Source organism: Electrophorus electricus, chromosome 9, assembly GCF_013358815.1.
Source record: "Electrophorus electricus isolate fEleEle1 chromosome 9, fEleEle1.pri, whole genome shotgun sequence".
NCBI lineage: Eukaryota > Metazoa > Chordata > Actinopteri > Gymnotiformes > Gymnotidae > Electrophorus > Electrophorus electricus.
This window is the reverse complement of record NC_049543.1, coordinates 4,160,001-4,172,509: the sequence shown is the minus strand read 5'-3', so window position 1 is coordinate 4,172,509 and position 12,509 is coordinate 4,160,001. Positions and strand designations below refer to the sequence as shown.

Here is a 12,509-nt window from a genome sequence, read left to right as displayed (position 1 = left end):
TGTTAGCGGAGTTAGAAAGGCACCAAACGTGCCGCTTCACCGCCTCCTTGTAAACACCCCCCTCGGCTTTGTGCTTAACAGGCGGCGTTCACCTCGCAGTCCAAAATAGATACCCAGCCGGTCATTTAAACCGGATCCGGGCTTTGTTCCCTGCAGAAATAATCGTCATTTGGAAGTGCGAGTGAGTTTCGGGTTCGAGTGGGGGGTATAAATGAGTTCTTGAAGTGTTCTCTTCATATCAACGCCAGTTAAAAAATTAAGCTGTTTCAATGGGCCTATTCGGATGAAACGGGCCTACTGGAAGACCCGGCGCTTGATTTGGAATGGCTTTGTAACAAAAAACATGAGTTGGATCTTCTCCGAAAGCCACAGCAGGAATCGACATAGCCCATGCAATTTAACTCCATATTTAATGACGGAGGCGCCTGTTTCGTTTGCATATGTGCAAATCTTGGCCCAAATCGTTCTGTTATGACATGCATGCAAAGAAATGCGCGTCTTCCTCCGTACTGTGCACTCCACATGTCGCGAGGCCTGACTGCTTCCAGCGTCCTATTTTTGCTCTCATTCACCGAATCCCTCATGGGGAGAAAAATACAGAAGCAGATCCCCTCTAACCGTTACACGGGCGGGTTACGATGGGGTGGAGACGCCAGCGCGCAACCGTTTCTTAATCAAACACTCAGAAACTCTCATTTAGTTCACGAGCGTCACGCCAGTGTTTTCTCTTGCGCGTTATACTTGGACGCTTCTGGGCATGAACTGTCGCCTCGCACTCCCGGAGAAACGGAAGACGGAGGGCACGATGAGCGCTAAAACGCGCACGCGTATGATCGAGGCGCATGATGAGCACGGGTGAGCAGGCGACAATGCGGTCACTTCGAAAAAAAATCGGCAAAGCAGCTCGTTTACAGCGTGTCTCTACGAGTGACGCGCGCTGCTTTGCAAACAGTGCAACCATAACCGCGTGGATCACCGTTTCCATGAACTAGTTTCGTGGTTATTGTGTTGGTGTGCGCACTCACGGACCGCGACCGAAAAGCCATTCACACGTCCTTGAGGCACGGGTTGCTCGAGGACTCACTGGGCAGTGAGACTTGCAGACCAAATGGACTGACGGGCTGTGCCGCTATGTGAAGGAAACGTCGGACTCCAGAGGGGAAAAGCCGTGCAACGCGATGGATACTGCGTGGGAATCACGAGGACGGAGTTTGCACGCCCGGAGGGAGACTGAGAGCGCGAGGGGATTGGCTTCTAAAGATTAGCGAGCGCGGTTGCTGGATTTCCCCAATGGCATGCAAAAGCAGAGAATCCTCCGCAGCGAACGGATCGGTTTTGGTTTGCTCAGTAGTGGAGCACGTTTATATGGTGTACTGGTGGAACAGATAACGGCAGGAGCTGTGGTCTTTTTTTTTTCTTTTAATGCAGAGAGCCTACAGGAGGACGCATTCAGTGCCATGAACATGCCTTTTGATGAAAAGATTTTCAAAGCGGCACGAGACGACTCACAAAAACTACTTATTTGATCTTTTGTTTTTAAATGAACGGGTTGCGCTGTCCATGGTCCTGATATCCACGGGATGGTCGAAACGCTGAGCATCGCTGTCATCGGTGCGCCCGGAGTGGGAAAAACGTCCATAATCCGACAGTTTATTTACAACGACTTCTCCGACACATACAGCCCCACTAAAACGCGATACGTGTACCGACCCTCCGTCATTCTCAACGGGGTCATGTACGACCTCAAGATTCTGGACGTCCCGCCATTTCCCTCTTTCCCTTCCAGCCCCACTCAGGTAAAGTTGTTCTCTGCGGCATTTACTGTAGGTTCGGTTGAACACCGCATGCAAGGGATCGGTTTCTCTCGCCGTGGATTTGAATCTGTGCGCGGTGTCGGGTAGGCTGTGATTATTATTATTATTATTATTTTTTTATAGCAAACGGCTTTTCAAAAGCACACGTGGCCGCGCTCCGCGACAGAAGTACAACACGTTTCGCGTCTGCTTTCTTTTTGCAATTTTGCAATTAGAGTCACTTCTCGCAGTATCCTACGGTACTCTACGGTAGTCGCATACTTGACCTATAAAAGACGTGGAACTTTAGAAAAAAACTGATAACGTGCAAAGTATTCGTAGGTGTTTCCTGCATGGAAGAATTTTACGCCTTTTCGGTTATGTAGAAGCCTGGCTAAATAGATGCCCTTGCTAAGTGTTTGATGGATTAAAAAGCCATAAACCATGTCCTCTAGGGAGTCGCGGGCTATTTCTGTTGGCCACTTCGTTATCGAGTCCCTTTACGGTCAACAAATTACCTTACCGTGGACCTTTTTTGGAAAAAGCAGTTTTTAAAGGCTCGGTCTGCTGGGTGTGATTTGTTCTCCTCTGAAAAGTGAAGATGCCTGACGCACGCTAATATTGCGGGGAGGAGATGGCTGGGGGGTCGCTTTCTTCCAGTAACGGATCTTACTAGTGCGGTTGCTATGGAGACCTGGCTTGACTTGAGCGTCTGAGAGCTTGTTTTGTTTATAGACGCTCAGAAAGGGGGGGGGGGGTTGACACTCAACTACACCCCTCGGATTCCACTTCAGTCTCTTCGTACTTGTCCTTCACTGTTTGACTTTACCATTTTTTAATTAATTAATTAATTAATTAATTAATTAATTAATTATATATATATATATATAATATATATATATATATATATATATATATATATATATATATATATATATATATGTATTTATTTATTTATTTATTTATTTATTTATTTATAACGAAAAGCTATTTGACCAGAATGTAATCAGGCTGCTGTTACAACCTGTCACTCTTAAACTGGCCAACGTTTATGACGTCAGTAATAACGTACATTTAGCTGCTTACGTGAATGTTTGAGCAAATGTAACCTTCTCCTTCCACCAGGTTTAAGAGTCTGAGTCAGTAACGTTTTACCAAAACTAATTTTAAAACAAAGGATTCAGTTCATATAGGCTGGTAATACATTTAAAGATTCAAAACAAGTGATTTTGATAGGCTGTATTGTGAGCCTGGCCACATCTTTGGAAAATTTGGATTTTATAACTGACTTTTTTATCTTCCAAAAAAATCTTTCTTTTTAGAATTTTTTGTCTCTTATTCATACATCTACAGCTTTCTCTATGGTATGCTGGAATTACTCCTCAGAATCAATCATCTGAAGAAGAGTCCAGGGAATAATTGCAGGGTACTTTAGTAGAAGATGTAGTAAAAAAAAGATTGCAGTGACACAAAGTTTCTAGAGTAACAGGAAGTTTCAGACATCAGCTGTGCAAGCAAAGTGCTTCTGAACTTCCAGAAAGTGGAGCCAGTATATATCTTTTAAAAAGTAGATGTTTAAATCATAACATTCATTCCATGGGGTTTTAAAGTTCTTAGACTGTTGAAAAGTTGTTTTTCCTTGAGATTCCTCATGTCATTACTGTCATAGCAACAAATGGTAATATAAACAGATATGTCATTAATGCAATGACCAATAGTATTAAAATGCCTGCCACTGGAAATGACAAATGCTAGGTGTGTGGTATAGAACTTCTGCTGTTCCTAGGCCTGTGCTCTTCTGGACAGAGATGTTGTCATTCCTGGGATCTGTTGGAGCCACTCCTCCATCTTAGGGGTCACATCCCTGCATGACCCTATTACCAGTGGGACAACCTTTGTGTCCCATGTTCTCTCTCTTTCCATCTTTACTGTCTGGCATTTGTGCAACCCGTCAAAGACGTGCTCGCCAAATGTGAGATAAACGATCAGTTCATAGAAGTGGCGCTGTATTTTTCAGCCACTCTAGATTGCCACACCCATCAAATCACCAGTAGGAAAGCATCACCCGTTCCCCCTCATGCGTTACTTCAGGAGTTTGTTTATGGTGTCTTTTCCAATCAGCTTCATTATGGGGAAACCAAGGGAAGGTTTGCTGATCACTTTGATGAACACCTGACTATCTGGATTAAGGATTTATCAAATCTGATGGTAAGACATTATAATGCTAATGGACACTGGCAAACAGGTACGTTATTAATGCAGTTTTTGCTAGCTATCTTACATTCAGGTTACCTTCAGTTTTAATCTCTCTTCCTATCCTATTCTCTTGACAAAAACATGTTGTCTGTATGAGCAAAAACAGTAAAAAAGCTAAAATGGAATGAGACCTCCATTTGTGCTTGAAAAATGTTGCCTTTGACATATCCACTGGCCCGACAGTAGATTTATAAACCTAAACTAATTCTCACGATCAGTATAGTTGCTTTTGACATTGTCTTTTTAAAAACGCACTATATAAACAAAATTACATCTTTAAAGCAATAACCATAATTAGAAAGGCCACTGCCATTAGCTAATACCCTTGGCATACTGGGTTATACTTGTGGCAATATTTAGATAAGTGGTACGTGTTAAAGTAACATCCACATGGATGCCAGGACCCAAGGTTCACCAGCAGAACATTTCACAGAGTATCACACTCTCTCTTCTGACTTGCCTACTATAGGGCATACTTCCCATAGAGCATACATACTTCCCATAGAATATACAAACTTCCCATAGAACATATATAGTTCCCACAGAGCATACATACTTCCCATAGAGTATACATACTTCCCATAGACTATACATACTTCCCATAGACTATACATACTTACCATAGTGCATACATACTTACCATAGGACATCTATACTTCCCATGTAAAAGTATAAATGATGTAAAAACGCGATTCATCAGACCAGATCTTCTTTCATTGGTCCAGGTCCAGTTCTGATGCACATGAACCCATTGTAGGCACTTTGGTAGTAGAGAGGGCTGAGCGTGGGTACTCTAACCAGTCTGCGGCTACACAGCTCTATAGGCAGCACGCTGTGATGCACTGTGTGTTCTGACGGGTTTTTCAACAGTTTGTGCTACAGTAGTTCTTGTGTGGGATCAGACCAGATGGACTAGCTCTTGCTTCCTATGTGCCTTGGGTACCCGTGACCAGTTGTCCTTCTTTGGAGCAATCTTGATGGGTACTTACCACAGCATACTGGGAACACCTCAAAGACCTGCTGTTTTGGAGACGCTCTGATCCAGTTATCTTGCCATCACAATGTGGCCCTTTTCAAAGTTGCTCATATCCTTGCCCTTTTTTTCTGCTTCCAACACATCAACTTCCAGAACTGACTGTTCACTTATTATTATTATTATTATTATTATTAGTCACCTTTCTCAAACTCAGGGATTCTTTACAGACAGATATCAGCTTTTACATTCAAATCACTCTCACACACCGATGAGAAGCGGCAGCCAATCTGCGCACAGCGTGCTCTCAGTCAAAAACTACAGCCCCCTGGCAGACTGCACTGGGTGTGGGTTAAAGGGGAGGAGGTGAAGACCAGGACAGAGCACCAACCATCACTGGACATGCAAGCACACAGTCACATTCACAGACACACATACATATATTTTATACAGGTTGCATTTATACAGGACAATTTAGAGTATCCAATAAACCTAACCTCCATGTTTTTGGACTGTGGGAGGAAACCACTTGACAGGTGCCACTGTAATAAATAATGTTATTCACTTCACCAGTGGGTGGTTTTAATGTTGTGACTGCCCAGTGTGGGTTTGAAGACCCTTCCTCAGTCTTTACTGTGGAGGCACCCAAACCCTCTCTCATATTATGACTCTCTGGGTTTCTACAGGGTAATAAAGTCTCAGCTAAATGGAAATTAAGTTACTGCATGGTATCACATCGCTGAACTGTGCCATGCAAATGGTCAGTTAGCTAACGCTAACGCCATCAAGCCCCATTACCAAAATTACATAAATAACATCACATTAAAAATACAATTCAAATAAAACCTCATTCAAATCCCGTTGAATGCTGTAAGAATTTCACTTTGTCCATAACGAACAGCTTTGACTGTGACTGAGTTACTGGAATTGCACAGTTGTTCCCATTTTTTAAACTTTGCATAAGCATTACATTTACTTTTGCAAGAAAACACGTGGTGATGTAATGTAGCAACATTCTGTGAAATTATATTATTCTGTCCCACCTGAAACCTTTTTCCACGGCAGAGTTGAACAGCTCTGAGTAGAGTGTGCAGTGATGCTTCCAGCAGTGTTGGAAGCCATATGCTCCTGGGTCTGCATGGCTGTTGCTGTCCTGCCTGACTGTCTCACTCTCCTGCCTGACTGTCTCGCTGTCCTGGCTGACTGTCTCGCTGTCCTGCCTGACTGTCTCGCTGTCCTGGCTGACTGTCTCACTGTCCTGCCTGACTGTCTCACTCTCCTGCCTGACTGTCTCGCTGTCCTGCCTGACTGTCTCACTCTCCTGCCTGACTGTCTCGCTGTCCTGGCTGACTGTCTCGCTGTCCTGGCTGACTGTCTCGCTGTCCTGCCTGACTGTCTCACTCTCCTGCCTGACTGTCTCGCTGTCCTGCCTGACTGTCTCACTCTCCTGTTTTGGGTTGTTGTTTTTTTTCTGAATTCGCCCCATGCCAATTCACACTTATGCAGTCATGTGTGATGTGCTGCTGTTGTATTACCACGCGGACCAGGAGAAGCAACAACTCGCTCCAGCCTATATACTACCGGACCTGATTTGGATACCAAAAAGGCCTGGTGACGTTGGCTTTCAGGCGGTGTGAATTCGAGATCAGGATGTGGATGAGAGCGGATTCTGACTGTCACTTACAGCACACCTGGAGGACATCAGAGGTTCATCTGGTGTTTGGATGGGAGAGAGGCTTTGATGTGCAGATCCTACGAGAGGCCGCCAGGGAGCTCTTCTGCTTTTAACCCTCGTGGTCTTTCGGATCCTGGGATCAGAGGGAGCGGTCCCTACGCTGACCTGCCACTGCACACACTGGGGAAAGAGTGTGAAGTCCTCTGTGAGGCTGAGCGAATGGAGACTGATGGACCGCTGGGACAAACTATGGCTTGAGGAAAAGACACAAACGTATTTAGTTTATTTATTTATTAGAAGACACAAATTTATTTATTAAAGCAAATCGATGGACTGAAACAATTGCAAAGACATTCTCTTATCAAATGTGAAGTGCATGCGAGTCCCCTTCAGTGTGCTGGCGTGAGATTTACCTCTGACAGCAAGTCACCTGACCTTCCCACTGCTACCGCTCTGGGATTGGCGTGTGTTAAATAGCTGAAGGGTGGAGTCTGATAGCTCCTCCTCTGTTTACATATCATGGATGAGACACAATACCTCCTCCTCATCAGTCAAATGTTATGGGAAGACCTGGAAGCTCCTCCGGGCGCTCTGCACAGCGGGAACACAGCTGGCTGGAAATGGTGGATTCATACTTCACTTAGTCTCTCATTGATTTTTTTCTCGTCCACTAGTCGTAAGTGGAGGTGACGGGTCTTGAATAATCTTGCACAGTATAATCTTGGAGAGTATACTGTTTCAGATGTTGCATCGCTTAATTACCTGAATTACTGAAAACCTTCACAGGCTTTTATAGATGTACTGAACAATTTTGGAGCACATCAGTTATGTTCACCAGTCAGAACAGGCATTTACTCCAGACTCCATTTTATTTGAGATTTGATGAAATGGAACAGAAGATTCCCATTTCAAACCACAGTAAGAGCTGTTATATTATAGCTCTTTTGCTATATGAGACAGGAAAAGTCTGATTCTTTCTCTCTCTCTCCATCTGTCTGAGCTCAGTGTAAACACTCAGTGACAGATGCTTAGCAAATTCCTTCATTTCACACTCATCTTGAAAATGAACAGAATCTGTTACATATATCCACCATGGGAAACCCTAGGGCATCAGTGCCTCGACCAGAGGAACCGTCGCCCAGGAACAAACAGGAAGTCCAGAAAACCGAGAGATCAGTGGGGATGTCGCCTCGTGATTTTTTGCAGTCTGATAATGTCTGATTTCTTGCTGTTTGCATTTGATTCCTGGGCTTGTGAATCTGCATCCGACAGCAGAAGTGTGCTGTTGGACAGCTGCAACGTTGTGTGTTCCTAACTCGTCATCGTGGGGTGTCTCGTACAACCTGTGGGCTAATGACCAAGCCCGTGCAGACACAGAGTGGCTGTTAAGATCAGAGTAAACGCTAAACACTTCAGAGCTATGGCTGCCCTGAGTTGAACTCGTAATCACAGCTGAAAAAAACCACTGCAAGATTAGCTCAGTCCATAAACCAGTAAAACCTGAAATGCAAGTCTTGATTACCTCTGGTGTAATCTTGAAAGGGAGGGAGGGTTGGTCCTGTAGTTGCTCCCTCTGCCAGATCCACCACACATGCCAGTGGTTCTGTGATGTCGGACAGAAGCAGCACGGAAGCAGGACAGAAGCAGCTTCTAATATCAGTGGGAGAGGTTCGGTTCTCAGCACTGCATTCACCCAGGTCCCAGCTGAGCCTAACGCAGCTTAATGGAGGCATTTCAGAGAGACGTCCAGACCAGCAGCTGAGGCTTCCCTCCCCTCGCTCTCGTTCCTCAGCCCTCCTTAGCAACCTTCCTTCCTTCACTCTCTCTTGCTCTCCTTCTTTTCTCTTTCTTTCGTTTTCTCTCAGTCTCGTTCATGAGCTCCTTACGCAGTGATCTCCCGCTGCAGTTTCTGCAAGAGATTCTAAAACATGGGAACGCTTCTTCTTTTTTAAACGTTAACTTCAGGTTAGTGCTGTGCATCTGAGAGAGCGGGGTTTAGACAGGAGATACCGAGCTTGGCTCTGATCAGCTGCTTCTGTCAGCCAAGATTTCCCACAGCGAGAGACGGACAGATGCAGAGAGACGGAGGAACACAGAGAGAGAAACTGGAGGGAGTTCAGAGTCCAGCGTGTTTCTTTTAAAGCGTGCTTAGTGCTGAATGATGGGGGGCAGCTCAGCACGCTGATTCAACACTAGTGCAGGCATTACGTCATCCCTTTATGGTTTTACGTTGTGAATCTGCATATAAATATGACAGCACTCCATGATGGAAAATTGTGGTTGATGTTTAATTGGTAATCTGTTTTCTTTTATTTATCCACGAATCTGAAGTGATTAGAAATTCTGACGACTGTTAGTTTGTGCCGTGAAGGCAGAAATGGCCCCAGATCTCAGCTGTAGGCGTCTGGACCAGAGAACCGCAGTGCAGAAGCTCCAGCGCAGACCAGGGTTCAGGCCACTGTGGGCCAGGGCCAGTCGCTGTGGACTTTGCACCCTTAAATCCATTTCCATTCCGATCATTGCTGTCATTTCTTCACAAATTCAAAAGTTCCACGTGCCTGATCTGAAAAATCCCAAAAAATACTTAAAAAATACTTTTTGATGTGAAGGCTGTTTATCTAAAACCGAACAGCGCCGTCACCAGGTGCTGAAGAAGAGGAGTGGGTGGACAAAGAAAGAGGTGCATTCTTTCTCCCCGATGGCAGTGCCGAGAGAGGAATATTGCGGAGGGGTTGACGCAGGGAGATGAAACACGGGGACAAGCTGCTATTTTTATCCTCGCAGGGCTGGTGGTGCACGCAAAGCTCCCGAGATGAGCAGCCTCCTCCACCTGCTGCATCTACTCCGCGTGCTCCGACCTGCTTCACCTATGCTATCTTCTCCACCTGTACAGGGGCTTGGAGGTGTAGGCCAATTCATATGAGCTGGCCTTGGTGTACGGGTGCTCTCTAGAAGATTCCGCAGTTCTTTTTTTGGACTGTAGAATGCGATGTTTTCCACGTCTCCCCTGTAACAGCCACAGTGACGTCTTTAAACTGAACCAGACAGATTTTACACAGGGCTGTGTAATCCAGCACTAAAACCTGGCCTCTAATTCCTCATTGTATGTACTGCATATTTTAACATATGCAAATTAAATTACATTTAAATGGTTAATATGTTTATATTCAAGGACAGGGCATGTGTTCTGTAGTTATTGACGCGTGTTGTATAGTTATTGGCACGTGTTGTTTAGTTAATGGTATGTTGTTGTGTAGTTATTGACATGTGTTGTTTAGTTAATTGGACATGTTGTGTAGTTATTGACACGTGTAGTTAATGGCACGTGTTGTGTAGTTATTGACACGTGTTGTGTAGTTAATGGCAGTTTCCCTGAGTCAGCAGTATAATTGCTTTATTTCTTTCTGTGAGTTTGAGTTGTTAGGTGTATAAGTCTAAGCATCCATAAACACTCAGTATGTTTAGAGGAGTTCATAATTAAATTTGCTTAATCATGCATAACACCATTTGGCACAGATCTGCTTATTTATTAGTGTAAACTGTGGCAGACTGTGCATGTGAGGACTCTGTTTGTGGTTCTGAAAAGAAAAAAGTAACAGAGCAGGAGGGAACCACATGGTCCATATCCACCAGTCAGTGGTCCCGCTCACTCCACTACGACCTCTCACCCCACCGGTCAGTGGAGAGTTAACCGTCTATGGAACATAACTCTGCTCCCTCTCTGCCTCGTTCCCCTCGTCTCAGTAATATGTACCATGCCTGATTGCTCCCTGTGTGACTCTCAGCACGGTCTGTGTTTGTGTGTGTGTGTGTGTGTGTATAAACTGTTACCAACAACCTGCCTCTTAGTGCATCCAATTCCAAAATGGGGATTATTTTTTCTCCCGTTTGACAGAATCATCCTTCCATGTTTTATCTGGAATCATCTCCTCTGGCTGGAAGCACCTCCTGATGGACGGCTTTCATTCCAATATGTTTACTAGCATGTAGAGTGTGTATATACACGTACGTGATTGTGTGTGTGTGTGTGTGTGTGTGTTAGTATGACCATTTATAGAGCTTGATGGTGACATTGCTGGGACTAAATTTATTGAGTAGTTTTTTTTTATGTGAAGTGTATGTGTATTGAAATCTATGTACTCTGTGTGTGTGTTTTTGTTTTATACATCATGTTTGTTTACCGCCCAGTCTGTTCTCCACATAAAAGAATGCTCACTTTACATCTCTTCGTCTCTATAGCTATTTTCTTTTTGTGTTTCTGTGTATCACTTTCTCCTGTCACTCACTCTCTCTCTCTCTCTCTCTCTCTCTCTCTCTCTCTCTCTCTCCCCACGCTCTCCTCAAGCAGAAAGGCTTAATGATCTATATTCAGCTCACAGGCACAGAGCCTGCTAGTCACAACCAGCAGTAATACAATCTCACTGATGTGCTGGGGGGGGGGGGGGGGGGGGGGGAGCTGATGGAAACAAGGGAGAGATTGAAAGAGAGGGAGAAAAAGAGAGGATGAAAATAAGGAAAGAGGAGAAGAGGAGGTGTGATCCCTGAGTTCTCATAGGACAGTTAAGGTGGGCGTGGCATAACAGTTCTACCTTGCCTGAATGAAATAGTCTCTGCCACTCTTGTTTGGTCCACCACAGTGTTCAGAACACAGCACACAGTCTATAGAAAAGGGCATTGTTTTAATGAATACACACACACACACACACACACACATATACACACATATACACACACACACACACACACACACACACACACACACAGATATAGATAGATAGATAGATAGATAGATAGATAGATAGATAGATAGATAGATAGATAGATAGATAGATAGATAGATAGATAGATAGATAGATAGATAGATAGATAGATAGATAGATGTTTCCATTGGATTGAAGATTACATGTAGCACAGAAAGATAAAAATGCAAGCAAATTCCCGGATGGTAGAAAAGCTTAAAACACGGCGCCAGTGGTGGCAGTTGACTCCAGAGTAGTTAAGTTGGTGAATTACAGTGACTTTTATGTAAAAGAGGACTTCTACAGTCATCTGAATTCCTGGCATGCATGTGGAAAATATAGCGACTCTCTGCATGTATGCAGTAATATAGTGGCTCTCTGCATGCATGCAGAATCTGAATTCTCTTGAATCTGTGCTACTTTATTGAGGATAACGGGGTAATTATACTTGTATTTTGTGTTTACCTTTTTCAAGTTTCTTATGTGTGTGTGTTTGTGTGTGTGTGTGTGTGTGTGTGTGTGTGTGTGTCTGTGTGTGTGTCAGGAGTGGCTGGACGTACGATGCAGAGGCGTACGTACTGCCAGTGCTTACATCTTGGTCTATGACATCTGCTGTGTTGAGAGCTTCGAATATGTTAAGATGATACGACAGCAGATTGTAGATAACAGGTAGAGTATTTCCTGCTACTCCCCCACCCCACACACACACTTACAAAGAAGCACACACACTTTAATAAACTCCTTTCACAAAGGCAGTCAATGGTATCATCATTCACCTTTAAAGCCAGATTTAGTGCCTGTAATATTAAAGGTGGAGCTACATGATTTGCTGACCTTTGCTGTATTTGCTATAAAAACTAAAGGTTTTCTGACCTCTTTAGAGTTTCTCGTTTTGAACCTACTGCATTCAGATTGATCCTGTAGACAAGCCTCATAAATCGTACAGACGAGATATCCACCCAAGAATGTTTTGAACATAAATATTCCACTTCACAGTGTGAACTTGAATGACACAAAGGTCCTGACTTTAAAAATAGTTTTTTTTTCTCTCTCTCTCTCTCTCTCCTCTCTCT

At 44.1% G+C, this 12,509-nt stretch overlaps 1 protein-coding gene across 1 annotated transcript in view; it reads left to right on the top strand.

The window, feature by feature from the left end:
• Positions 1–892: 892 nt before the first annotated feature.
• rasl10a (RAS-like, family 10, member A) overlaps positions 893–12,509 on the top strand; it is a 15,086-nt gene continuing 3,469 nt past the window's right edge. Inside the window, exons 1-2 of the mRNA XM_027006270.2 lie at positions 893–1,796; positions 11,981–12,105. Coding sequence (XP_026862071.2) covers positions 1,581–1,796; positions 11,981–12,105 — 341 coding nt within the window. The 5' untranslated portion in view covers positions 893–1,580. The remainder of the gene's footprint in view (positions 1,797–11,980; positions 12,106–12,509) is intronic.